The sequence below is a fragment of the Brienomyrus brachyistius genome, chromosome 22, assembly GCF_023856365.1.
Source record: "Brienomyrus brachyistius isolate T26 chromosome 22, BBRACH_0.4, whole genome shotgun sequence".
NCBI classification, from domain to species: Eukaryota; Metazoa; Chordata; class Actinopteri; order Osteoglossiformes; family Mormyridae; genus Brienomyrus; species Brienomyrus brachyistius.
Window position 1 is genome coordinate 16,731,788 of NC_064554.1, and position 26,207 is coordinate 16,757,994.

A 26,207-nucleotide genomic window follows, 5' to 3' on the forward strand; every position below is an offset into this window, starting at 1 on the left:
CTACAATTATTTTCACAGGTTTTCTGTGTCTTGTTGAAATTCTTGCAAAAAATCTGCACACCAAACGTGCCTCCAACCTAACGCCAGTCTATAGACAAGTGCAGCTTTCTAAAGCATCATTTCAAAACTGGTGAAAATCAACTGAAACCTCAAATATTTTATGGCGCTAGATGGCGCTGTGCACACAAAATAAAATCAAACTGGGGGGGGGGGGGGGGGGGTATGGGTATATACTTCATTACGTGTGAGGACAACTGTGTATATCCATACATCATACTAAAAGTAATTTTCTTGTTCAGAATTTAACCCATATATGATGTGATATTAGTATCAGTTTATTTCATGGAGATTTATTTTTAATTTGGGGGCAGTGCGAGGCCCAGTAGACTAAGCCTCTGTGTCTCTGATGGGCCCTTGAGCGAGGCCCTTAACCCCCAGCTCCATGAACCCCACTGCAGGTGGCTGCCCTTCACTGCCAAGCTTGCTCTCGCCTACATGTGTAAGCCTGGATAGGTGAAAAGAGAATTTCCCCAAGGGAATCAATAGTATCATTATTGTCATTTTGTATGTTCTCTGTCTGTATGCTGTCTATCCTTAATATCATGAAGTGCAAAGATCTTTCAGTAAATGGGAAAGAATGTGGGTGGTTAGAGGGTCGCAATAGGAACAATGACAGGGTGAGGGGTGGAGTGAGACCGCGTGGGGAACTGAGTACAGCGGAAAGGATGTTCTTTATAGCCTGTAAGTGGGTGGGAACGGGTTTCCAAAAGGGTGACGTGTGAAAGAATAAGGTTTTTTTAGCGCTGGGAATTTCAACATCCTCCTCGTATAATGCAGCGAGACAGAGTGATGGTTTTAGAAAAAGATGAAATGACCAACATTTCCATCGCAGTCCTCAAATGAGTGTTACCTGAAGACATCATGACACGAATGACTGGGAGTTACATAAATGTAGCGCTTTTTTCAAACACCCAAAGCGCTTTACAGAAGCACTGGGGAGCCACTTCAACCACCTTCTCTGTGTAGCCCCCACCTGGATGATGTGACGGCAGCCATTCTGCACCAGTACGCTCACCACACAGTAGGTAAGGTGGTGAAGGGGCAGGAGAGAATTCACCAATTAGGTGTAGGGGATGATTAGGAGGCCTGATTTGACCAGGACATCGGGGTACCGTCCCTACTCTTTTGAAAGAAAGACAGGTATTAAGGCAAATTGACAATGAGATACATGAGTTTTGTAATGATTCTGTGGGTTTGAGCACGTGTAAGAGTGGAGGATCGTGTCACAGATGCAGCCCGTGTAAGATATGACTCAGAAGTTTTAGTTTTTCTGAAGTTTAATCCTTTCCAAGGGGGACGCCCCAACCCTAACCTCACCTTCACTTCTTAACCCTGTATGGTATTTTCTACACACACAGCGGTGATGCATGATGTACCGCTGGCACAATATTTGCTTTGTATTCAGCGTCAGATGGTGCGACGGCTCTACTGCTTCAGGAAGCTCAGACTAGCACAGGGTGAAAGTTTTGCTGATCGTTTAGACCGGAGAAGCCAGGACAGGTAATCAGATTCAACATCACATCCAAAATTAAATTTTGCAGAATAGGGAACAGTGTCTTTAATCATGGGCTGCAATCAACATAATTTTTTTACATAAAATGCCATATTACTGCATCCATCCATCCATTTTCCAAACTGCTTTTTCCTACTGGGTCACGGGGGGTCTGGAGCCCCAGTGCTTTTGTAAAGCTATGGGCACGAGGCAGGGAACAGTGCAGGATGGGGGGGCCATTCACTCACACATGTCTCACACAGGTCTCTCCAATCCGGCCAAGGTAACACCCTCCTTGGTTTTCGTCGTCATAGGGGTCAATATGAACTGCACTTAGTCTGGCCGCTCACCTAGGACCAATGTGCCTTGGGAGACCCTACAAGGGGCGACTGCCCCCCCCCCCCCCCCCCCCCCCCCGACAACATAGCTCCTAGGATCAGAGTGGCACTCAAACCCCTCCACCACGATAAGGTGGCAATTCATGAAGGGCCGGATCAGCACCTGCAAGTCTGAAGTCATGGTTCTCGACTGGAAAAGGGTGGACTGCCCTCTCTTGGTGGGGGAGGAGCTGCTGCCCCAAGCGAAGGAGTTTAAGTATCAACATCAGCAGTAATGCAGACGCTGTACCGTTCTGTCGTGGCGAAGAGAGAGCTGAGCTGGAAGGCGAAGCTTTCGATTTACCAGTCGATCTTTATTCCTACCCTCACCTGTGGTCATGAGCTCTGGGCAGTGACTGAAAGAATGAGATCGTGGACACAAGCAGCAGAAATGAGTTTCCTCTGCAGGGTGCCTGGGCTCGGCCTTAGAGATGGGGTGCCGAGCTCAGACATTTGGGAGGGGCTCAAAGTACAATTGTTGCTCCTCCGCATCAAAAGGAGCCAGTTGAGGTGGTTCGGTATCTGTCTAGCATGCCTCTTGGGCGGCTCCCTGGGGAGGTGTTTTAGACATGTCCAACTGGAAGGAGACCCAGGCGCAGATCCAGGACAGGCTGGAAAGATCATATCTCTCGGGTGGCCTGGGAATTCCTTGGTATTCCCCGAAGGGGCTGGAAGCGGCGGCTGGTGAGAGGGAAGTTTGAGCATCCTTGCGTAGAGTCCTCCTCCCATGACCCGACCCTGGATAAGCAGCAGAGAATGGAATGGATAGGAAATTACTAAATCTAGACCCCCTAGTTTAGTTGTTAGTTAATAAACTCATTCTTACTTCTTAGTTACACCTGTGATCATGCATTTTAGGTAGGGGGGTCCTCAGTTTTGTTGAAAGAAAAAAGACTTCTGTAGTCTCTGGTCTGCACCCCCTTGCAAAGGTTAGGCGCACAGTTGCTGGGTCGGTGATTAGGAACAGGATGTGGTTAGCATGAATCATTCAGTCGCTGCACTCATACAGCCCCCCTGCAAGTTCATCTCACTGACTGCAGAAGCCACTATGCAATCATACGTATGGAGGCAGCTTTTGGTGCCGCTGATCTTGGGGAGCATTTAAGGAGACGCCCCTAACAGCGAGTGAGCTTTTTATATCTTGGTGCGAGGCAAAAACCTCAACTTTCACTGCAAATATCTGTTAGTGGAACTGATGTTTGACAATTTTTGGTCACGAGGACAAACCCCTATGGAGATCACAATGACGAAATACAGTTCGCTGCACAAAACACAATGACGAAATACAGCTCGCCGCAGCAGTTGTGAATGTTGAGCGCTGGGATTACAACCAAAACAGAATATGCAGAACAGTAACGCACACAAAATGTCAAAATGGTGCAATTTGACCATAAGAGTAAAGGTTGTCCTGGGTTGGTGGGAACTTGGTGAGTTAATCTAGATGCTGGTTGGTTGTGGTGAAGCAGCTCTTGCGATGGCGTGAGATGCGGCTCAAGATTCACCTGTATCTCCAATGTGATGTCAGTTTGGTGAAACGGTGGCTGCCTGGTGGGAAGAATCAGCACCAATCTATCAAGCTCTCCTTTTGGCTTTGCCCTGGCGATGAGCAGGTCCTCCCTGCTGAGTGGGCCGCACGTTGTATCCCGGTCTTGGAGTGATTGGAGGCAGCAGGAAACAGACGACGAGGGAGGACGTCATGATGGTCTCAAGAGTAGAGGTTCAGCACGATGCATTAAAAGATGCTGAGATGTTGAGCTTCCACGGTCCCCAGGAATTTGAATGAACCATATAAATGGCCAGAACTTCGGGGGGAAGCAGGCGGGGGGGGGGGGGGGTTGGTGGCGGAATTCGACTGTCATTTCCGTGCTCCTGAAAACACTGCGATCCGGGTTGTTTCTGACACGCAATGCGGCAAGACGACCCACTTCTCTGCGGCGTGGGGCTCTTATCATATTTGGAAATGAGTTCCATCATGGTTGTGCCATCGGCAAAATTTGAGATTTTTATTGACTTTTCTGCAGGGGTACAGTCATTTGCATAAAGTGAAAATGGGAGGGGTGCGAGAAGACAGCTCTGGGGGGGCCCTGTGTTTTTGGCTATAGGGTCGAACAGGTGGGGTCTCAGCTTTGCATACTGCTTGTTATGTGTCAGGAAGATGGTAATTCCACGGACAGATGCTGGGGGGGCACAGCTAGCTGAGTCACTCTGCTGTAGAGAAGCAATGGAACAATGTTATTGAAGGCTGAAGTCTACAAATAGTATTAAGACACGCCTGTTAATCATTGAATTTGTACTTACTGTACTTTGTACTTCAATTAGTACTTCAAGTAAAGTGTAAAATCTGTAGCTATCACATTCGCACAGTTGTATCATTGGTCCCCATCCTGTAAGGTCCTGGATATTTTACAGCACAGATTAGGTCTCAGTTACTCGATGGATCTATAGCAAAGTCCCTGTGTGACAAACACCTTTAATCACCCGTCATTTACCGATTGCGACCCTTGATCCACAGCTCAACACTGAAGCCTCGTCGGCGTGCCATTTTTAGATTACGAGCTACAAAAAATGGAAGCGCGTGTAGCCAACAGAAAGAAAGAGAGAGACTGACACAGGAGTGGGTGGGGGTGTTAAAGAGGAGTATACTACGCAGCGGCCGGGTCGCTGTACTTATTCTTACATGTACGAAAGTGGTTGGTGAGAGAGACGTGCAGCACTGGTCTACCTCAAGGAGGAGAGACTGAGACAGTCTTCAGAGAGACTCTTTCACTGGCCACCGATTTCATTTCGCTCTTGCTCATATGTTCGCAGCTCTGTTGGGGCCAACGGCTCTCTGATCTCTCAACTGAGGAGTTTTATTTTCTGTTCAGAGGTTGAAGAAAGTTTTTTCGTTATTATTTGCAGCATTTTCATCGTTTTCATCGCTTGCTGCGGACCCCGCGGACCCCAGGTCGACGTGACCCCCTCCGACTTCCGGATATCCCACTTGCATCCTCCAGTTTGGCTGCTGCAGAGATGACCCGGAGCCAAGAGGAATCAAAGGAACCGCATCCCCACGTGTATGTGGTGGACAGCCAGGCACGCTACCTCCCCCACATGATGGCACCCCCTCCCCCCAGGCAGAGCCGGACGGGCCGGATGATCCTGTACATGCTGCTGGTTGTTGCTCTGTGTGGCATCGCGGTGGAGGGCTACTTCATCTATCATCTGTACAACACCAAGGCGGCGGTAAGTGACCCTGACAGCAGGAGCCCCTCACAGGGTCCCACATCTTAGTACGGAGCATGCATTAAATGGCTTTGAATCAGATTTGAATAGTTCAGTTCCAGACAGTAAAAAAACCATGATTTTGCTTCAAAAAGACCATGATTTTGCTTCAACCAACCAGTTGAGTATTATGAGTTACAGTCACAGTCACCGTCACAGTCAGAGTACTGAAACGGTTGGTCTGGATTTTTACTTTCTGGACCTGAAGTACACAACTCTGCTTTGAATGTTGTGTTGCTTTTCAAACCTGCCTTATGTAAGATCCTAACCTGGCCATTGTGTGATGTGTGATGTACTAACGTCCCGTCTAAGGTGCCTCATGCCCCCTGCTTTCTGATATAAACTCCAAGCTCTGTCTTACTGTGATCATGGAAGATTTATTACATATATGAAAGATATTTTACTTTAAATTACTTTATACGCTTTCGTCTTAAGTGACAAGCTGACTTAGAAATAATCGCATACATATTTTTTTTCGTGCAGAATCATCATCGTTGTATAGTTTACTCTCAAACATTCTCTCAAAAAAAATCTATTCTTTTTAAAAAATACATGACAGTATTACACACTTAATACAAAACGCGTACAACTGTGACATTATTTGCATAATTGATAAAGTTTTCTTGTGTTATATATTACAGCCCATGGCCCTGTACTAAATAAGCGATGGAAAGTTGAGTGGATGAATAGATGGGTAACATATACTGCAATATTATTTAGATGTCTGGACATTTTTTGCATTTTGAAAATCCACATGTGACCATACATTCACCGCTGCATCATTGCATTGGACGTTCCCCCACGTCCGAGGAGAGCTGTTTTTCGAAGGCTGCTGTGCAGGACCAGTACTGGGAGGGCTAATCCTTCCTCCCACAAAACACTTGAAAGTAACCCAATTTCCTTTTTGAGAAAGGGAGTGGAAAGCCAGGGTGGAGGGGGAGGGGCAAGGATCAGACACCCCAGGGGCAATTCCATAATTTGACTGTTAGATAAGAAATAGGAGTGGGTGGGGGGTCCCAACAACAAAATTTGCCGAGCAGGGGTGTACACTGTACGAAAATATGTAACCAATCACTAAATTAACCTTCAGACTAAAAATAAGGTATAGAAGTTCCTATTTCTATTCATGACTCTCACATGCTTTTCAAAAGGTAAAATTTTATATGTCAGTACGTGGTGAATGAGCATAATATTTTATGACAAATATTGACAATAAGTCAATAACCCAGCAGGTTAGCTGGAATCTAATATGTAAAAATAACATTTTAATAATGATCATTCTATGAAATCACAAATAGGCCTATATATCTTGCTGTAAGTAAACCACATATAAAGTTTTTTTTTTTTTTTTTTATCACATTCTTCAGTGGCATTCAGTGGCCTTGAGGATCTCTCATTTCACAGGTGCTTCAATGGAAGCCCAGTCATTTCACACCCGAATGGGCCCTTTTGTCACACTCTCCGCACACTTTAGTGGTGAAAACGTACAGTCACGTCTGAAATCGAATGGAAAAGGCATGAAAATAATGTCACATTGCAGCAAGTGAGGAATATCTCAAGGAAAACGTGCGCTGTGTTATATACATTTACGACAGGGTCATGTGTGTAAGGTACATGGTGGGAATGGGAGGATTGTAACGCCCCCATTAATCAAAACTGGCCAATACAACCCACCTCCCAATAATTATGTTATGGGTGGAGACCTGAACCCCTCCGATGCTCAAACCAAAGTTACACCTTTGGTTCAGGTGACCAGTGGTCAAGGGCCTAAGTTTTTCAAACAAATCTCAAAGCTGTCTTTTCAATGTATTTTCAACCAATTTTTGCTGGGGGGGGGGGGGGGTGCAGTGAGTGCTGCCCGGGGGCTGTGATAACATCTGCGATTGTTTCCATTTCAGACGGACACCACGACCATAGAGAAGAGCCAGCAAGGTAGGAACAATATCCGTGATCAAGCTAAATGGACTTTTCGTTCACCACTGTCATTCAGCCTCTGCTTTAAAAATGTTCCTTTAGTTTTGATATTTACTTCCTGTAAGGACCTTGATTAGACACGAATCCTCCTTTTCCCAAACAGACGAGAGCGATGCAACCGCCCGTAGACGCCAGGCTGAAGTTAAACCTCCGAAGCCATCTGCACACCTGACAGGTGGGACGTTGCCGCTGGAGTCACCATAAGCGAAAGCCAAGCTCAGACTTCCCACCCTTCTTGGGCGGTCTCCCTGACACTCGCAAATGATGCGCAATGTCCCGGAAATCTATCATCACGTTATTCAGCAGTGGTAAAATTTGCCAAAAAGAAATTTTACTGCTACAATCTCCTATTGGCAGCCCCCTCAATCAAAGAATTTTATTGCCCGCAGCCCATCCCCTCTCCGTCAACAAACTTCCACCTCCCGGAAATCAGTACGCCTGCAACGTAGTCCCTTTAACTAATGTGTCATACTGTAATATTCATCTAATTTTTGTATATGGTTTGCCACTGAAATTTTAAAGGCCCAAATCTCTAAAAATATTGCAGTTTCGCAGAATGTGTGATGTACGTGTGATGTTAAAACGCGGGTACATATAATTGTCTATGTACGATACAGTCTGCAACACCATTCATCAGTTTCTATACATTTGCTGGAAATCACGGTTTTCCACCACAATTACCTCATTGGGTATCGATGACCAAATTTGTCACCAGCAGAGTAAGCCCAAGCCATGACGCTGTCCCCTCCATGCATGACAGCGGGAACCACACACACACGCAGACCTTACGCCGTCACTCTCTCCTGTGCCTTACAAATACATAGCCGCTTGTGTATGTGAATATTTCATAATTTGACTCGTTAGTCTATTAGATTTATTATAATCATGACGCATCGTATTAGTGCCTATATTTGTTCATGATTTGTAATTCAGTAGTGACTTACTGACTTACTACTAAGTATTTGTTCCCTCTCAACCATTTATGGTTTAACATTGTGCTGTTGGTGACGTTCTACCTAAATCAATGTGTTTCTTCCTTGTGAAGACACAGGAGTCAAAGTGAGTCAAAGTATAGTACATTGAGGGACTGAAAACAGCATGGATGCTCTTTATATGAGGCACAACCAAGCTAGAGCATAACTGAACACCAATGCTTATGCGAAGGCCGCCAGGTCTCAGAATCGTGAGGTCATTTCCTGTGCCATTTTGTGGTGAAGTCATTTCCTGTGTGTTTTCGTGATGCTCTTGGGCGAGATGAGTGATGCTCGATTTCCGCTACTGACAGCGTGGCCATCTAAGCACCTATTGCTGTGGGGGGTGGATATAGCTCCGTGACTGCTCCAACCACATAGCATGGGGGTGGGGGGGGGGGCAGTATCAGCATGACTCGTTTAATCTGCCCCTGTGGTCGACAAGGGACCTGAATGGAAATATCGCTTTATACAGAATGAACAGAGCTGGAAAAATCCACCCTTGGGGGGACTGACTGTTTTCTGTTACTTTCCCTATCAAGCCGGCACACACCAACCCCGGGAAGACGGACTCATGATGTGGAGCACCTTCGGGGGAGATGCGTTCACCCACGAGATGGACTACATCCAGGGGAAGCTCTATGTCAAGATGGAGGGCTTCTACTTCATCTACTCCAAGGTGTTCTTCTCTGAGCCCAGCCGGGCCGCCTTCACCCACACGGTCCTGAAGTCCACCCCACGCATGCCCAATAGTGAACTGGAGCTGATGCGCACTTTCCGATTTCTTGACAGGGGACAAACGAGGGGGGGCATGCTAAACAGCTACCTAGGGGGGGTGTACCTTCTGCACGAGGGTGACGCCTTTTTTGTAAAGGTGCACAATCATACAGGGCTGCTGAGGCAGGTCTCTGCGGATAACTTCTTTGGTGCGTACATGTTGTAGATGACTATGCAGTGTGTGTGTGTGTGTCTGTGTGTCTGTGTGTGTGGGTGGGTGGGCAGGTGGGTGGGTGAGGTTTTTCACAGCCAGCGGTGCAATATTGTGCAACAAAAAAAACGCTTTCGATCTGGATTTTTTTTTTATGTGTAATGCAATGAATGCATGAAATTATATCTGTGACTTTGGGAGTAACACTTTGAAAATAGGGTGGTGATTGGCTCACATCCCAGCAGGTTTTGTTTAGTCCTTAACTCAGACGCAACTCTGGCAGCTCGTATATCCGGATACCCGCTATGTATTACATTATTATAACTTTATATTGCTTACGCTCGTTTGTTAAGGATGGGAGCTTCAGAGCTACTGAAAATCACGCTGGCTGACCTGTAAATAGTGTCTTCACAATGAGAAGGTTCTTTGTAATGCACTTTTTATGCTGATCTTACCAAAATAAGTTTATATTTTGCTGATACTCTTGTATACAATATGAATAAATGAATAAATATTGAATAAATGATCCTTATTCGTCATTATTGCGGCATTCTTGTTATATAATCATAAACGCGCAGAATTAAATCTGAAAGAAAGTCCATTCTCTCTTTTGTACGTGTTTTTGCTGGGGTATTTACTGTGCATGTCTGCTTTCAGCTTTGCGGTGATGTGTTTGGGTCTGAAGCACAAGTATAGATATAGATGCACAGCAAGCTACTCAAGTCTCTCACATTGACCGTGAGACACAAGCATGTCAACCAGCTCACAGGCTCACATGCACCTTGTGTTTCTCACACTGAGAAGTAAGGAATAACACCCACCAAGGTGACCCGTTATGCAGAACCACAGCTATCCTGAGTTATACAGGGTTAATAGCTGCATATCAGCCAATCACAAGATAGCCTTTGTTGTTTCCAGCCAAAACCAGTTACATGTGATTCTGCTGCAAGCATGTTATTACACGGATGCACACACACACACACACACGGAAAGCAGATAAAGTGGAAGACCAAGATCCGATGAATGCGATAGATGGGGTCTCATGTATTTATCGAGAGGCAGGTGCTCTGTCCCTAGCAGATGTAATCTCATTCAAACTTCTGGTGAAACTTTAGAACCCTGATGTACAGATATGCAGAGACATGCCTTATTTCGCCTTCTGAAGAAGCCTCTGGTCTGCATATTCCAGGAAACAACAGCAGCGGCAGTGGGCACCGTCAGCCGTGGCTGGAAGAATCGCCTGCATAGGTAGCGCTCGCACGTCTTTGACCTGCTTAAAGCATCACAGGTCCTGACCAAAGAGGTTGCATGTGCAACAGACGAGTGCAGAAGTGACACAAAGCCTCCAGTTGCCCGTCAGCTAGGGGGGCTTACAGGAAGCAGAAAGAGCAGACGACACCTACCTCAGAGGCACCGCAAAATCAACAGTCATTTCATGTGCTGCAAATAAAATGCACTTTGTTTACGAGAAATCATTACATTTGGAATACAGGTGGCTAGGTGTTACTGTCTGCTGGAAATACTGATTTAGTTCACTTTACACCTCACACAGTTATGAATCAAGTCATGTTATCTTGCAAACATTATAATACAATACCAATAAGTAAAATACAAGATAATATAGGAAGAAAAGAACAGTATAGATGTATCTATTATTATATCTGCACAGCATGTACACAACAGATCTTAGGTAATGAGGCAGTCAGTCGAATGAAATAGTGTTCTAATGCAAGGTAAATATCATAGTTTATGTAGTGCAAGAGGCAAGGTTCAGGTTCCGTCCTGAAACTGCATAGACATTTACCTGACAAATGGTGCGTTCGATTATCTCTCAGAAGTCATACATTCCGAGGTGCGTGACGTCACGTCTGACCAGTTCGAGCTACAAGTGCACGTCTCGAAACAAACTTGGCTGCCTCCATGAAAACGCTGCTGAGTGTTGTTGCTTTATATTTTAGCAGATTTGGAGTGAGCACAGAGAGGGAAGCAGTCGTACGAGTACTGGGCATAGAGAAATGGGCTAAGCACGCAACCCTGAGGAACGCTGGCGTTAAGCAGCCACTGTTTGGGTTGTAAGTGTGCTGTTCCCCGGGCAACTTGAAATGAATGGGATCTGGCCGGAAAACAAGTTCAGGAAGCTAAAGTAATCCAGTCAGATGAAGAGTGAACTCTAGTTCAGGTTGATGCTTCCTTCCAGAATGTGGCTTCAGTTATTTTGTTTAAATGTGTTTATTTAGACGACATGACTCTGTACTAGATAAGAAAATGGATGGATGCTGAATAGAATAGAATAGAATAGAACTTCAGTGGTATTGTACATTTTACAACAAAATTTCCCTTGCATCTCCTAGAACAGCTACTATGTAAAGAATCACAAAGAGTAAAATTTGAAAAATACAGTTGACCCTTATCTCACATGTACTTCTTCTACCTTCCCCATTAGGGTTTCGATATGTCGTGGAGTCGGCGTAAGAAATTCAGTGAATTCAGGGAATTACTTGGGAGTTCTTAAGAGATTTGCAAAAGCTGCAGACGACACACAAAAAAGTTTCTTTACCGATAAATTAAAAAATATATAAGTGCAGCGCTGGCTCGGAGGACGCCAAACCTGTTTACGGCAGTCTCTCGGCTGATATCTGGCAGGGATCTCGCAGTGATTTTTGTATCCCTCATGTTTTTTTGATTCGTTGCACTACACTCACATGCTTGCTTCGCTTCTCATGGGGACCAAAAATTGTGTGTATTTTTTTCCAGATCAAGGGGAGGCTGTGTCACTAACCCCCATGATGTAGAAAGGTTGACTATAAAACTAAAATACACTGTAGAAAAAGTAGAATATTCTACATAGAATATGGTATACACATAGTAAACAGCGCCATTTCAATGCTAAGATACTAAGACCACTATAATGTTAGAATGACATGAATAAAAATAAATTGATTTTAAAAGCAACTTAATTATCTTCAAAGAAAGTTTGATTGCAATGCCCTGTGAGGTTTAAGGTAGACAATAAAAAATACAATGCTGCCCCCTGGTGTCAGTGACCGGGAAGGTTTTTCCAGAGGCAAGACTGAGTGAAGACAGGAATGGAGGTATCACTATTAAGACACTCAGCTATTAAGATGTTACAGTAACTTGGCTTTTTCTGATTGTACAACATTAGGAAAAGATGTTTCGAGGCCAACACTGTGGAAGAAGTGAGAGATCTGAAAGATAAATGCGACAGTAAAGATGTTGTGATGTTTTGTGATGTTTAGACTAGTGTGAGTGAGACCAAAAATGAGCATGATACTTAGAGTTTACACAGAGACATAGAAGCCTCCATATTGAAACATCCATCCATTTTGAATACCTGATTATTTTACTTAGTGTCGCGGGAGTCCGGAGTCTATCCTAGAGGCTATCGGTGCAAGCCGAGAAATAACCCAGGATGGGGCGCCGACACATTGCAACTATATTGAAAGAAATTGAATATAATCAGGCCAGAACATGAAATTTAACATCGCTCTACACATTCGTAAAAGTATGTTATTGATGGTCACATCGTAAAATCTTGGGGCCAGTTGCACAAAATACCTTCAGTTTTCCCGTTAAGTATGACGGTTAAGGTTTAATTTCTCCTTAGCTGAGGGATTTATGGTGACGCTTTAGTTGAGGGGACATGAATAATGTAGTAGTATAGGCTTACTTAATGCGGAGGCAACGTGACAGACGCTGAACAAGACAGAATATAAACAAACAAAAAACATTACTAATGAAAACTCTTCGCTCTCGAGCACCGTATGCCACGAACTAAACCTCACACTTACGTCTGCTGTGTCCGAGGGATTTTTATTTTAAAACTTGTGGAACCTCGGGCGTCTATGCGATCCGGCACGCGGAGCGGAGGTATCACGCGCTCAAGGCAAAGAGGAACACCAGCTACTTGACTTTTTTTTATTATTACTTCCTGAAAATAAACAATTAAAATATATATCTGTATTAAATATATTCCTAAAACCCACTATTTGTGCTTTGCTGATTACCGTGTTTGGATTCTGCTCCACTCCTATTTCCAGATTTATATGCTTATCCTGCGACTTTCTGCCAGGTGTAAGTTTAGCTGACTGTAAATGCCAGTGTGACATTTTACACATTTACATGGTTTCAACGCCCCCTTGGGAGGAATTTCTCCTCTGTGCTTTTTAGTTTTGCTTCCTTTTTCACCTTTTAAATTCGCTCATCGCCATTCTGGTTTTACTTCCTTAGTGACAGGCTTGTTGTTTATTTTTGGCATTAATTCCCATAAGTATTACTTTATAGGTACCGGTAAGCACAACAGACGAGACTGAAATAGCCCAGCCTAAACTGTTTTATTTATTTGAATGATTTTTATTCTGATAGAAAGGGAACTGTAGTATCTTAGCACTGAAATATGTGAAAGAAGGACATATTTTCAGAATCATGTTTATTGGCCGATCATGTTCACACCTGCAGGGAATTTGTGCCTAGTTGACAGGGTCTGACCTGCATAAAGTTGATACATACTTAAGACAAGACGAGACAATGCGTACATACAGCCTAATACTAGTACAGTAGGTAAAAAAGTGCAGGAGTGCATGTCAGTGCAAGGGCTGCAGAAATAAATACTGTACATATAAAACAATACAATACATACAGTGAGTTATTTACAACAATGAGGTATTGCTTACTGGGGGGGGGGACGGACGGACAGGGAGGACAGTACAACTGAGCCGAGCACCTGGGTCAGTTGATCATAAGAGTGATGGCTTGAGGGTAGAAACCATTCTTGCGCCTATTTGTTTAGGTGCTCAGTGATCTCAAACGCCTGCAAAAAGGCTTTGAAAAGATTGTGGCCCAGGAGTGGGTGTATGTGATGATTTTCCATGGCCGTTTCCGGAATCGGGATGAATACGGGTCCTGGAGGGTGGGCAGGTTAACACCAATGTGTTATTCTACAATATACGTCAAATAAACCATTTCTAAAGAGGGTCTGAGAAGACAGGTGAAGCATTCGACCTGTGGAGCTATCCAGCAGTGGAGCAGGGAAACACACCAGGCACAGGACCATAAAACACAGGGAGCAGGGAAACACACCAGGCACAGGACCATAAAACACAGGGAGCAGGGAAACACACCAGGCACAGGACCATAAAAAACAGGTAGCAGGGAAACACACCAGGCACAGGACCATAAAACACAGGGAACAGGGAAACACACCAGGCACAGGACCATAAAACACAGGGAGCAGGGAAACACACCAGGCACAGGATCATAAAACACAGGGAGCAGGGAAACACACCAGGCACAGGACCATCAAACACAGGGAGCAGGATGACCAGCAACAGGTCAAAAGGGGCAGGGCCAGACGGACACCGACGCTGACACATGTCCTCCCCGTTTCAGCATTGGGTTTCTCTTAGTTCACCCATTTCTCCCCCACAGTCCAAAAACATGCTGAAGTTGACTAGGGATATCAAATTACCCCTAGGTGTGCATGTGTGTGTGACTAGTGTGTGAGTCTGCCCTGCAATGGGTTGGTGTCCCATCCTAGGTTATTCCCTGCCCTGTGCCTGTAGCTTTTGGGATACGCACGGGACAAGTGGCTATGGAAAACAGATAAACGGTTTCAGTTTCTGGAATTAGCAGATTGATTTTCCTTTTATTGATTTCTCAATATACATTTACTGTTAGTTTAAACATTTGTATGCTTCCCCTCATGCATTCACACAATTGTGATGCAAAGCAAATACATAAGAGTTTAAATGCAACGTTGACCATTAATGCCAGTAAAGTAGTGCTGTGGAGCAAAGGGACAGAAGGTCTAAGAGTGCATCCGGTCTGAGCTGTAGACCCGATGCGGGGATGGGGGGGGGGGGGGGTAGGACCTCAAAAGGAAAGACACCCCCTGCCCCCCCAGGAGGAGTCACCTGGGTACATGCCTCCCAAAAAAATGAACAACGGTGTCAGGTTAACAAACCAAAGTGCAGGTTATAAATAATACAAAAATATATATATATAACAATAACACATAGTAGTGAGTAAAACAACACTGGCGATTACTTAATGATAATGACCCATCCATCAATGGTTTGATGGACAGGATGCTAGTTCATCACAGGGCACACACACAAACTCACCACCACCACCACCATCAACAACAACAACAATAATAATAACAATAATAATAATAATAATAATAAATACAACAACAACAATAATAATAATAGTAATAATCAGTCAAATGTGACTGTATTTGGATCAACAGGAAAATGTCTAGCTATCCTGAAAGCCCAAGCCCTGGATACATCACAAAATACCACCCTGAGTGTCCCACTGTAGTGCTTGACGTATACAGGAATCAGGAAATGAACTGGGGTAGTTGCGATTTGTAGTCCCTGCGCCACGTCACAATTTCATCTTGGCACAAAGTGTCTCAGAAAGCACCGCACGTCTCCGTTGAAGTAACGGGCTCTGACTTGGTGTCCGTCGATAGCTCCTCTGCAAAGGGGCACACCATCTCTGCTTTGTGAGGTTCTGCAGATCTTTGGGCGCTCCAGCTCGAGCTCCGCGGGCCCTGGGCTCCGGCTCTCCGCGCATCCATGAGCGCATCTGCAGCCTCACTTCCCCAGCTTGTCCACCGGGAGGAGCCCCAGCCTGCTATGCTTCCGGATCAGCTTCCACTCCTCGTTTTCCACAGTGGAAATCATCACTGCCATGAGGGGTTCCTGGGCACTCAGAGGCACCACGGACAAGCAATCGTTTGCCCACACGGTTTTCACATTTGGTGGAAGCGTCACCACGCAGGTTAACTTTGTCTTGGTTTGGTCTATGACCCTGATAGTCAACGAGGCCCCACTGCAGGAACTATGAAGATTACAGTGCACTTCCAAGTTCAAGTACATCAAGTATGTTCCATTATGCTCAACCTGTATCTTTCCATTGTTCCCACTGTAGGTCACTCCACTCTGCCCTGGGTGCAGTTCCCACATCATGGTGATGTTCTTTACATGTTCTGCGGGAGGGAAAGAGGGCCTGATGTTACTCTAATGTCCACGGACTGCAGATAACAGGCAGTTCGTCTCACTTTGAACACTTCTAAGTAAGCAAAACACGTTACGTGTTTGACGGAAGTATGCAGCGGGATTCAGAGACAAAAATACTCACCGTCTTTCGGTGTTAAGATGGAGGAAAACTGATGCACCTGAGGGGAAGACGAGGCATGTTAGAAAACGCTGCCGAATCCATTTAATTTTATTTTTAAATATAATAGATTAGGTACACTTTCCCAAGTACCTTTAACAGAAAACGCTCACAGACACACATGCACACAATCAACTTAAAGTAGTCTGTTAACTTTTGCAATAATAGAAAACTTGTCCACACACTTTATTACTATATTTTACCGTTATTACGGTTACTATATATATATATATATATATATATATATATATATGGTTTCTAGTACATACTACATTATACATAGTACATTACTAATCTATAAATCTATAAATGCCTGCAAGGTTAACTGTTTAAACGAATCTCTCACAATTAACTTTGTTTAAATATTTAAGCTTTAAAAAACTAAACTTAAGGTAATTTTGATAAGTATAAAAATGCATGGATTTCTCGGGATCGGTACCTTGCTGTGATTGTGCGGGTGGGTCATGTTCATTCCGGCCAGCTCTCTCCTGATCTCCATCACCATCAAGGTGACTGTCACTGTTCCCCCGATCAGAGTCACGAAAAGAACCAAGACTGTCGCCAGAAGCCAAATCGACGGGCTGCCGGAGTTTTTGCCAGTCGATGGTCGTAGTGCCTCCATATCGCTTTCTGCTGTCATTTCGAGGGGAAAAAAGGCGTCAGTTACAAAGTAATCCTCCTTTGCCTTTCTAAAGTATGGATAAACGCACAATGAGCGCTGGTGCTTTGATTTGCTTTGCTGGAAATAATGGTAATTTAAAGCCCTCGGTACGTAGGTGGACGAGTCCGCCCCTCGAGCGACCATTTCTGCTTTAACAGACATGACGTAATGTGATGACTTTACTGGCGAATTAAGTCACAGGAGAATTTACCGCTAAACGCTGTACTGTGTTTCACTGACGCTCTCTGTTGACCATCTTAGGATAGATAGGAAATATACTGGATTATTTCCAATTTGATAGTGCCAAGATGTTATTTCAAAAACGTGTGTATTATTAAAATTCTGACCAATTGCCTTTTTAATTAACACAACGCCTTCGATCGGAACAGGCGTAAACACATTTCTTTATTTAATAAAATAATATATAAATATGAACTATTACACTTTATTATTTTTATTGTTCTCTGATGTGTTACTTTTCAATACGTTTAAATTTCAATATGTTTAAACTTTTACCTCACAGCGTTTTTACTGTCTGTCAGTCTGTCTCTGCCTGTATGTGTAAAGCTTTATATAAGCATATTCTATAGATAAAGATAATACTGTAATGAATATTATGAGTCGCGGCAGGGGGGGGGTTACACAGGGGTTATCCAGTAGAGGGAAGAGAAAACATGCTGATGAAGAGCGGAGAAACAGAGGGCTTGCAAAATGTACGAGTCACCTGATAAAGCGGAGGATTTTTCATACTTTACGGACATTTCAGTTTTTTTACATTTTTTTTTTTTGGGGGGGGGGGGGGGGGGGTAACTTTCTCTCCCAAAATTGCGTCCATCACCCCTTGTGCCAGTCGCTAGATGTTATTAAACATTGTTTGAATATTAAATACTCCTAATATATGACGAATCTAACATACCTCTTTAACTTTTTAAAGTTGTTTAATTTCTTAAATTTTTTCGTAACCCTTGCACTCTAACTGTTTATTATTATTTATTGTTATTGACTATTACTAAGTATATGCATGGTGTGCTACTGCCGTTTCCTTCGGGATCAATAAAGTATCTATTTATAGCTAAGTTACTGGTGAGAAACTGGTGATGCAAAATGTACGAGTCATCTGATATAGCAGAGGATTTATCATACATTTCTGTTTTTTCCCATTTGGGGTTTAACTTCCCTTTCAAACTTGCCCGGAAAAAAGAGAGGCTGAACAGGAGAAAGAGAAACTGCCATCAGCTGTGTCACCAGGACTTGCTTCCCTTACGAAAGGAGCTTTGAGCCCCCGGATAGATTTTCTCCCTCCCCCCAATTTTCAGACGAATGTGTGGTAGGACCCCGCAACTCTGGATAACCGGGATAAGTGAATTGAATAGGAGTGTTAGTGTAAGGAGCAGGAAAACCCGAATATCATAGACAATCGGATCGAAAGATTTTCGATGCCCTGTGTTTCAAGCGAAGGACGAGAGACCACATTTTGAAACCTATCCGAGACATTGAAGTGCTGGCAATTTCGCAGTATCGATTATTTAGCCAATTTAAGAGCTTTTTAAGCTCCTGACAATGAAATGGTCTTGGTAATTCACACACATGTAAACAACTCTTAACAGCTTAGAATGATGCAATGGAAATTCAACGGCATACATTTTTTAAACGCATGCTATTATTATTATTATTAGTAGTAGTAGTAGTAGTGGTAGTAGTAGTATAGTTGTTGTTCTGGGTGACGACACAAGGTGTTCCAAGGTTAATGACAGGTACTGTAGGGAATTCCCTAGATGGAGCCTACTCAGCTGAACTTTGGAAACTTCCACATGCGATGTACAGTAATGAAAGTATGCAGGACATCCCATAACCACACAACCACACTGACATTTGTTTTTTTTTCTGGGAAAGGTCAGAGGTGAAGGGCGTGCACTATGCCCTGCCTGCTACCGAAATGCCAGACAAGGAGGCTGTACCATAGGTTAAAAAAAAAAACACAGAAATTTGAGTTGTAGGTATTTTCCAGCGTTAACCAGGACACACTGAGAAACAGAAACTAGATACAGAAGTGGTGAAGAAATCACCCTCTCAGCTTAGATCGCTGGTAAAAACTTGAATTGTATGTTTATCCGTTGAGGTGATTTGGCTTTTAGGTCAACGTCCAAATAATGTTCGTAATAGTGCTGTACTCTGTAAGCCTCGTTTGTGCAATTCAGACATGCGTACCAGGTTGTGATCAAGTATATTTTTTTCAGTGGGTATTCTACACAGCAACTAGATATTTTCTCTATTCTGTTTCTATGCGATTCATCATTGAAAGGTGCAGATTATCCACACAACACATTTTTAGGTTTTTGAAGGGATAATGGCTCACTGGCGACACTGCAGTGCGACACTGCAGTGCTTCACTGTGTCAGATGTTGGTGCGATATGTGGCTTGGTAGGTTTGCAATTTATGGGCCTGATTAGAATATAATTAATTACTATTATTATTGTTGATGTTTTTAATGGAACATGAAACATGAATTATGTGTGGATCAGTCATTATTGCACGGGGTGGTGGTGGTGGTGGTGGTGGTGAGGGGGGGGTGCCGCTGATTCAAACACAATGCTGAGCTTGACCCACCCCAAGGCTGAGGACGCCCGAACAGCCCAGCCTTCCCGGGCCCGTCCAGAGAATCCTTTGGCCTGCAGTCTGTCATCTGGAGCCAAACACTGCAGACTACTCTGACTTCAGAGTCATGGGCTGTGTTTGGGGAAATGACAAAATGAGAGGAATGGGAAATCTTCGCTGTGGTGATCAGCCAGTGTACTGTCTGGGGAAATCTCCTGTAGGAGCATGGGGTGTTTGCCCGCCCCCTGCCCCCCCCACTTAATAGCCACTGCTGCAGAACTTGCATGACGTGAGCTGGTTCCCCTGCACAGTGGTCTTTTCACCGATACCCATGTCATGTGACCAGTTGTTTTTCAGCTGTAATTCTCTGAATATAAGCATTGCTGTAAGTCACTTTTCAGGAAGGTACTGGAAAGCAGAAAATGTCTGAAGAAAAGCTTTTCCGTTGCTATTCACAGTGGCCACATTCCTCAGAACCCTGGGTACCACAAGAGCCTCTCTCTAAGGGTAAGATCATAGCCAATAGCCCTCTGACATGCCCAGAATCACTGTCAGCTGACAGCGACAAGTAAAAAAAAAAAAACACATATTTTCTGTGCTAAACCTCACAGCAAAATCAAGATTCTTCAAAATGGTGTGCAGTTGTAATGAGTACGACCTTCATCAGTCATCCTGCAGGACTTTGCCGCAATTGCGGAATTGGAATCCGAACCCTTTTATTCACCATGTATAAAAAGTATAAGTACTTTGCTAAAGATAAAAAAGACACAGCAATAAAAATGTGCTATTAACAAATGCACAAGCATTAACTTAATATGTCATCAGAGATATATGTCTTATATCCATGTAAAATATACAGTATATTAAATTCACCATTAATCAAACATATAAGTTCTACATTGATTTTAATGTTAAATGCATGTGGAACTAATGTACTTTCAGACATACAGACGTGGAAAAAATTCATGGTTTAATCTTGGTTCTGCTGGCAGAAGGCTACGCTGCTCAGCAGGCTGCTTCCAGGTTCAAATTATCTAAGACAGCAGTACAGAAGAACAAGGTGAAGTTGGAGACATTGGGAACAACCAGAAACCAGCCAGGTAGAGGGAGGAAGGAACTTTCTAATGGCAGAGGTGACTGTCGACTTATCCGGCAGTTTGTCATGAATCGGAGGATGACCTCAAGTGACCTTCAAAAGGAATGGGAAACATGAAGTGCAGGTGTGATGTGCAGTGATAGGACTGTTCATATCAGGCTCCTAGAAGCAGGACTGAAGTCCCTTAGAGCAAGGAAGAAGCCCTTCATTAATGACAGAGAAGGACCAGGCTGCAGTTTGCAGAAAAATATGTATTATTCACAGATGCACACCCCTAAATTGAGAAATGAGTGAAACAAAAAATTGTGCTGTGGTCTCAATTTTTTCCGCGGCTGTGTAAGTCCTATATACACTCAAAATGTATATTAAATTCACGTTTGGTCAGTACTAGTTTTTATGTATAATTCTTTGAATGAACTCAATTGAATCATAAACTGTGGTTCCACACAACTAGAATGAGTATTTTGGAAAGGAAACATTGATGCGTTTCACTTTGGGTTCTGAGAACAAAACAAAGTTGAGTTAATCTCACTGAATTTTCTCATGTCTAATTAAACCAACTGAATGTGCAGAGACGTTACATGTATTCCATCCATCCATACATCCATTTTCCAAACTGCTTATCGTGGGGGGTCCGGAGCCTATCCCGGAAGCAATGGGCACAAGGCAGGGAACAACCCAGGATGGGGGGCCAGCCCATCACAGGGCACACTCACACACCAGTCACTCACACATGCACACCTACGGGCAATTTAGCAACTCCAATTAGCCTCAGCATGTTTTTGTACTGTGGGGGGAAACCAGAGTACCCGGAGGAAACCCCACAACAACATGGGGAGAACATGCAAACTCCGCACACAAGTGACCCAGGCGGAGACTCGAACCCGGATCCCAGAGGTGTGAGGCAACAGTGCTAACCACTGCACCACCATGCTGCCCCTACATGTATTCCATCAGAATAATATAAAAGCAATATAACATTTTATTAAGAGAAAACAAGCAATATACATGCATTTCCTACTAGAGCCATATTTGATCATGTATGGTTTACTTAATAGTTTTATATTTTTCCTGTAGGCTTTTCCCTTGAGTGTCTTACATGTCAAGTGTGAAAAAACACAGACTTATAGTGAACATATAAAATACACCATGGTATATAACTGAACCGTGCTGATTTTTACACAATGGTGGTCATAAGCTCAGTGGTATGGAAAGGTCTTACAGTGGTCAGTTGTTTTCCTGGTCAAAAAAATTGGAATATAGAAAACAATAGGTCCAGGTCAAAAGAATGAGAAATGTCTTTGTCTTCGGTAGGAAAAAAACTCAGGTTTGATATGCGTACATTGTAAAGTTATGCGAGTCTGTTTGGAAACTTGTGAGGATCTGCCTGATAATTATCTCTTAGCCCTGAAACATACAAGAGATCTTTTCTTTCAGCTTTGTACTGTTGCACTGAAATTTAAAACCAGCAATTTTGTTTCAATAACTGTATTATGAAGTCGTACTGGTTGGAGCAGAATGTGAAAATTTACGCTTCAGAGCCAAAGATCTTTAACATTAAATGCTTCTCTACGAAAAGCAACAGATGTATTCTCACAGCATTCTTACAAAACTCACTCCCAATCGAAGACATTAGCTCCTCGGTTGATCTTAGGTCCTACAGGGGAGACTGGGCTGGTGAAACAACCAGTGTACGCCAACAACCAGTGTACGCCAACAACCAGTGAACGCCAACAACCAGTGTACGCCAACAACCAGTGAACGCCAACAACCAGTGTACGCCAACAACCAGTGAACGCCAACAACCAGTGTATGCCAATAACCAGTGTTCATAACAACTAGTGTACACTAACAACCAGTGTACATAACAACCAGTGTACGGCAATAACCAGTGTATGCAACAACCAGTGTACGCCAACAACCAATGTATGCAACAACCAAAGAAAAACTTCTTAAGGCAAGACAGTGAGATGTGTGCAATGTAAGGCTCAACTTCTCGCCAGGTTTTGTGAATCACTGATGACATATCTATCAACTCCCAGTCTCAATACTACCTTACTTACTTACTGCCAAATTTTACTGGCCCACAAACCCATCAGCCCATCAAAAAAATGCCCAGTATGCCAGATTCCCAGTATAGGCCTGCTTAAGTCTCTATAAATTTATTTATTTTTCTTATTTGTACTTCTGTCTTGATAGGATGGTAAATTGTACACTTCATGCTATAATCTGCTCTAAAACAAAGTCCTTATACATTTTATACCTGGCGAATAAAAAACTTCTGATTCCAATTCCGGGGATTTTGCTGCAGAGACTTGCACTGATGCCTCACACCTCTGCGACTATGGTTCAGATCTCCACGTTAGATGTACATGTGTGTATGTTCTCCCTGTGTCATTGTGGGGCGTCTTCCACATACTCCCCCCCCCCCCCCCCCTCCCCAACAGCACAAACGCTTGCTAAAGTAAACTGGAGTTGCCAAATTATTTGTAAGTGTGAATGGTGTGCGTTCGCCCTGCAGAGTTATTCTCTGACTTATGTCCATAGCTTCTGGGATAGACCCCAGACCCCCAATAACCTGTACAGGAGTAGCAGAAGACTACTGTCCTGTAGGACATCAGGATGACTGATGAAGGTCGTACTCATTACAACTGCACACCATTTTGAAGAATCTTGATTTTGCTGTGAGGTTTAGCACTGAAAATGTGGGTCGCTGCCAGCTGACAGTGATTCTGGGCGTGTCAGAGGGCTATTGGCTATGATCTTACCCTTAGAGAGAGGCTCTTGTGGTACCCAGGGTTCTGAGGAATGTGGCCACTGTGTATAGCAACGGAAAAGCTTTTCTTCAGACATTTTCTGCTTTCCAGTACCTTCCTGAAAAGTGACTTACAGCAATGCTTATATTCAGAGAATTACAGCTGAAAAACAACTGGTCACATGACATGGGTATCGGTGGAAAGACCACTGTGCAGGGGAACCAACTCACATCATGCAAGTTCTGCAGCAGTGGCTATTAAGTGGGGGGGGGGCGGGGGGCGGGCAAACACCCCATGCTCAGACAGGAGATTTCCCCAGACAGTACACTGGCTGATCACCACAGCGAAGATGTCCCATTCCTCTCCTTTTGTCATTTCCCCAAACACAGCCCATGACTCTGAAGTCAGAGTAGCAGTGCAGTGTTTGGCTCCAGATGACAGACTGCAGGCCCAAGGATTCTCTGGACGGGCCCGGGAAGGCTGGGCTGTTCGGGCGTCCTCAGCCTTGGGGTGGGTCAAGCTCAGCACTGTGTTTGAATCAGCGGCACCACCCCCCCCCACCACCACCACCACCACCACCACCCCGTGCAATAATGACTGATCCACAAATAATTCATGTTTCATATTCCATTAAAAACATCAACAATAACAATAGAAATTTATTATATGTAGACCCTTAAACCAGTTGTTATCAGCTAGATGGCTTCCACTTTCCTGTTTACCTTTCAGTCGAGATGTTTTCGAGCGTGTCTGCAAGGCAAGACTGTCCTAGAAATTTTGAGCCCAGTTGAAGAATATCATATAGGCCTCCCACCCCACACAAATCCCGTTATCTTCGTCCTAACTACCTCCCCTTTACGGTTATTTTTTAATGTTTCCATTTATTTATTTAGCAGATGCTTCCACCTAAAATTACATCAAGATAAGACAGCATGGTCCCAACAATGATATCACTCTGCTGAACAGAGGATATGAACAGGTGACCTTCAGACCAGGGGCACGGATTGCAAACGCAGCAAGCCACATACCGCGTCTAACATGCTGAAGTACTGCAGTGATCCTTTCGAAAAATGAGAACAAAAAGTATGTTTTCTTCAAAGCGTGTTCAGTTCCTGTTCTGGAAACCTCAGTATGAAAGTCCACAAGTAAGCTAGCTGGTTTGGGGGGGGGGAAGCACTCGAGGGGGGGGGGGGGGGGTTGTCAGGATTTTTCTGGTGATGTCATTTTTACAGAAAGGGCACAAGAAGCAGCCTCAAGCTCACTTGTCACTCAGTCCTCCCGTTGACTTTTCGGCTGTTGCCTGTTCTTGTGCCGGCCCTTCTGTGTTTACCTGATTGCTCCTTGCCCCGCCCCCTCTCATATTGGCTAATTGTCCCCCACTCCTGTTGTGTCGTTACCCGGCTTAGTTATATATGTAAGTTCCTGACCCTGTTCTCTTTTTCCTGGAGACATTGATGTTTGTTTGATGCCTTGTGCTGTGTTCTTTGTTACCTGCCTGCCCCTTGTTGTAATTAGTCTTTGTTTTTTCCTGTTTATTTTTTACCCCGCTTGGTCCTTTTGTTTTGTAAGTGTTTCTTGTGTTTTTCTCATTAATAAATCCCCCCCCCCCCCCCCCCCCCCGTTTTCCTGCACGCCGCAAGTGGGTCGTCCACATTCCCTCCCTGCCTGCACCGTGCCTCGTCCTCGTGCCCGAACCGCCTCGTCCTTGACACTTTTATACATGCGATCACGCTCACACACGTAAAAGACATTTAATAACAGCTTTAAACGTGTGCATGCAAGCCAGGGTAATGTCACGGGAACACGATGACAGTCGTACTGAGAAAGGACTTGGAATGCAGCATCATTATCTAAGGTGGCATTCACTCTCCAACTCTGACATTAGACATAAAGAAAAGGGCCAAGAATTATCATCACATACATGTTCAGCATGACAGACATATTCATAAAATACTTTAGTGGTCTACTTGCACTCCCAGTTGCGCACAATCTCACTCTTGGTAGCCAGTGGTATCCATTGACTTTTGTTTCAGCGTACACCTTTATTTAATGTCTTGATTTGACTGTTGAATTACCTAATTCTGTTACAGCATAGTGGCAAAGCTGCTCGACGACTACCACTGCAACTACAACCCTCATCGGCTGGGGCATTATGGGTAATTATGATATTTAAATGAAATGTACTGTATTTCAGCATTATTACTGAATCAGTTCTGGCAACAAAACTTTTTCACGGTAAATGAATTAGACGCCAGCTGCAAGAAAAACTAGAGTAGATAAAATCCCACTCCGTTGGTGGAATGACTAACTCACAGTTTTCATATTATGGTCAAACAGAAGTTTAACCGCCATATTTTCATCACACCATCTGTCATTGTGTTATCGTAAGACCAACAGTCAGCTTAACCGAAAAGCTCTTCTTCTTTCACCCCTACGAATGTATAAACTCGGCTCCCCTAACCTCAACCCATAACAGTCTGCTAAATTGAAAGATACCATAAAAAAGTCTATTTATTACCTATTTCTAAACAAGCCCTGTTAATTTACCTGGTATTTTCCTATTTAGACTTTTTTTATATAATGCACAAATCAGTTATACCCCTGTATGTACAAAGTCACTCCTGTACGTGCTGGGAGCACTGCGTTTTATACCTATTATTAAAAATGCAAAAATCACCACTGCCCGTCAAGCTATTCGCGTTTTGCCGAAACAGCTTCACATCATTCGGCGCTTAAAATGCGTGGTGCACGCATAGACATATCATTACGGTATTCAGATCACATTTTTAAAAAAATAAGACTGCGAAAGGCCTGCACGCAATCAAACCG

The 26,207-nt window shown here is 43.9% G+C and overlaps 3 protein-coding genes across 4 annotated transcripts in view; 1 reads left to right on the forward strand and 2 right to left on the reverse strand.

Annotated features, from left to right (window-relative positions):
- Positions 1-26,207, reverse strand: part of qtrt1 (queuine tRNA-ribosyltransferase 1) — a 138,684-nt gene that overhangs the window by 42,287 nt on the left and 70,190 nt on the right. The window lies entirely within an intron of this gene.
- On the forward strand, positions 4,855-9,592 carry LOC125717611 (tumor necrosis factor ligand superfamily member 14-like). The gene is made up of 4 exons (XM_048990750.1): positions 4,855-5,154; positions 7,092-7,125; positions 7,271-7,342; positions 8,681-9,592. The coding sequence occupies exons 1-4, from the start codon at positions 4,942-4,944 to the stop codon at positions 9,079-9,081; spliced, it is 720 nt and encodes a 239-aa protein (XP_048846707.1). The 5' UTR covers positions 4,855-4,941; the 3' UTR covers positions 9,082-9,592.
- LOC125717618 (uncharacterized) lies at positions 14,709-17,073 on the reverse strand. Its single transcript, XM_048990762.1, has 3 exons — positions 16,709-17,073; positions 16,234-16,270; positions 14,709-16,081 (listed from the first exon to the last, which is right to left on the reverse strand). The coding sequence occupies exons 1-3, from the start codon at positions 16,907-16,909 to the stop codon at positions 15,687-15,689; spliced, it is 633 nt and encodes a 210-aa protein (XP_048846719.1). The 5' UTR covers positions 16,910-17,073; the 3' UTR covers positions 14,709-15,686.